We start from the raw sequence: 3,153 nt of genomic DNA on the forward strand, positions 1-3,153 counted from the left end.
CATTTTCTTCTCCACCCAAAGAAAGCATATGGTTTGTTTAGAATGAATTTTGAGTGAGAAATATGGGAAATAGAAAGTTTTGAAGTCAAAGCAATTTCATCAACCACAACTCTTAATCTTTCTTCCTTACTAAAGTGAAATTAGATTCCAAGACATCCAAAAACTCATTACGTAAATTTCTAACGGAAGTATATCGTTTTTTTAATGAAAGTCTGATATATTTTTCCTTTATAGTTTGGTCAAAGGTGGAAGGATAAGTCATTTTAATCAATCATATAACTCAATTGTGACACCAAGCTAGCCTACAAATATGTCTTGTATTTAACATTCTGATAAAGTGGCTTTTGAGTTTAGTGACTTTACACTAATATAGAATATAATTAATCAATCTTAAACTCAACCAAATATTGGATAATTACATTGATGAATCTTGCAAATAATCGACCATTATAAAAACAAATTGAATCATATTTGTATAATTTGAGTTCAAAATTGATGTGTGTCACAAAAATCACCCAACTTCAAAGCATCTAAAAGTTTCTTATGTATGTTTACACAGATTTTATTATCACAACCAAACCAAAAAACTTTACTAGAAAAAATATACAAATAACATTTTTGTTACACAAATGTGTGTGTGACCAATGAGTCAATTTCCCATATCCAAACTCACTCAAAACAAAAACCTAACAGAGTAAATATAATGTTTCTACATACATGAAAACCAGTGTGACAGAGAAAAGAAATGAACTAACAATCACTAACAGATGCAGCAATATGAAGTGCAAAAGGTCCTACTACAGTTAAAAACCAATTCCCCAACAAGCATCAGTAAAAGAAACCTAAAACAAAATCAACTAATATGCTCAAACAAAGCAGAATCAGATGTTGAATATGCAAAAGCAAGCATGAAAAAATGATATTATAAAAACAAATGCAATATCATAAGTGAATTCAAAACATCAACAACAACAAACACTTATTTTCATTCTGCCAATGTTGTAACTCTACTTGAACTATGATATGCTTTGTTCAAAATCTAGCCGGTCCCAAACCATATAAAAGATGACTTATGCTAGGCAACAACTAATATAAAACTACTTTGACGAATCTCTATGACATGGATGAACAAGAAACCGATGCAAACATCAATAACAGCAACTCTGCTTATGTTGTAACTCTCTATGATGTGCTCTGTTGCAAATCTTATCGGCCCAAAACGGATAAGGATTATGTTACACAATCGACAAGTAACATAATACTACTTCGCTAAATCATTAACATCAAAGAATCAACAATAAATTAACAATGTTAAGATTAAAAAAATTAGTACCAACAATAAACTATAATTATAATTACACCAACAATATCCAAACCAAAAAAAACCAACCAGAAATGTTTACACTCCCAGCCAAGGTTTTAAATCTCGGTTCACAACAACAGCGAAACCACAATGTTAGAAACCTAGACAGTCATTGAAACCGCATCGCATTTAACCGCAACGGCGATTTAAAACCTTATCTCTATCATCTAATCTTCTCATCTAATCTTCTTGTTCTTTCCCTATAAAGTTGAAGCCAAAGATTGGTAATCCACATAATGCTAACACCAATGGCCATAACCACAACCACCACCCAAGAAACCCAAATCCACCGTGGAACAAGACCATCGGCGCCGCCACGAACATAGAACACAATCATTCTATACATGAAATATGGCCCAACGAATCCCCTAACAACCGAATACAACGCACAAAACGGCACAGACAAAGCATCATACACCTTCGCCGCAAACCGATCCTCCATCCTACGCGCCGCCGCGAGTGTCCGGGCGTTCTGACACGCGCTGGTAACCTCAGCGAGAACAAGAAGCACGATAACTGCGAACGCGCCGTGAGACACCGCGTGACGGCACGTGACGATGACGAAGAGCGTGGCGAGGTGGTGCGCGATGAAGAGAACATCGCCGGGGAAGAAAACGAGGTAGTGAAGAAGATCCATGAGAAAATAAGCGGTGCTGTAATCCAATACGAGTTTCTGGAACACGGTGTTGGCGGCGTCGAAACCACGGTTGGGATCGGAGAATACGGCGGCGCAACCGAGAATGACGGCGGGAGTGCCGTGAAAGAGGGAAATTAAACAGCTTGAAGATTCTGATCGGAGATTAGGGTTCCAATTTCGGAAAATAATGAAATATGAAAAAAGATAAATTGAAAGGAACATAATAAAAAATGGGAGAAGAATCATATTAGGGAATTGAAGTTCAAAAGTTTTCTCCATTCTCATTTTGAAGGAATAGGGTTTTGGATTTTTCTATTTATATAGTTTTGAAGTTTGAGGGAATATTCTATAGAAAGGTTCTGTTTAGGAGATAGGATATTTATGATTATGAGCTTTTGGGATAAGCTATAATGATTAATTAATTGATTATGATGTTTGTGGGGTTTAGTGATTATCTGAAAGATAAGTGATTAAAGATATGTGAAGATTGAAAGAAGCGTGTTGGTGAGAAAAAAAGTGATTAATGCTGCGAGGATTCGGCAGATGCGTGGGATATGAAGATTGTTTGAAATTTTTTTGGGTTTATGGGGTTAGGGTTTAATAAAATTGGTTAATAGGTTTGATATGGTTGAAAATTTAGAGTTATGTAGTTTAGTTATTGCATTAGAACTATTTGATAAATGTGGTTGATGATTTTTTTATGGGTATGTAGTTGTTCAAATATGGTTATGGGTGTTTGTTTCTCCTATATGTTGGAGGGTTCGAATATTCAAAATCCAAATTTATAAGAGGGTAAGGAAAAAATATTGGCAAATCTTAGGGAGTAAATACCTCTTAGGGGGTAAATACCACATTGGGTTATAGTGGGATCATTAAGAGCAACCCTAACATAGGCAACTAGTATTAACAATGAACAGAACTAATTTGACCTTTGTTCAAAACTCAAACTCGTTATTTAGTTCGAGATATATATAATGAAATAAATTAATTGAGCTAATTAGTTGAACTAAATAGATTATGAACTCTTGAAGAACAAAACTCATTCGAACTGACGAGTTGAATCAAATAGTCCACAAACTCAAGTCGAGTCGAGATTGAGCTAGAAAAGTAGTTCATATCGAACTCTAGTCAAGTTTTGGGCTAAACAAATTTT

General features: G+C 35.0%; 1 protein-coding gene across 1 annotated transcript; it reads right to left on the reverse strand.

Annotated features, from left to right (window-relative positions):
- On the reverse strand, positions 1,295-2,300 carry LOC109350655 (TLC domain-containing protein At5g14285-like). The gene has a single exon (XM_019591893.1). It carries the CDS (start codon positions 2,283-2,285, stop codon positions 1,527-1,529), a length of 759 nt encoding a protein of 252 aa, XP_019447438.1. The 5' UTR covers positions 2,286-2,300; the 3' UTR covers positions 1,295-1,526.

This window comes from Lupinus angustifolius, chromosome LG06 (assembly GCF_001865875.1).
Source record: "Lupinus angustifolius cultivar Tanjil chromosome LG06, LupAngTanjil_v1.0, whole genome shotgun sequence".
Lineage (NCBI taxonomy): Eukaryota > Viridiplantae > Streptophyta > Magnoliopsida > Fabales > Fabaceae > Lupinus > Lupinus angustifolius.

Excerpts from the sequence above, each read along its gene's own strand:
- LOC109350655 (XM_019591893.1), bottom strand. The coding sequence starts at position 2,285 with ATGAGAATGGAGAAAACTTTTGAACTTCAATTCCCTAATATGATTCTT.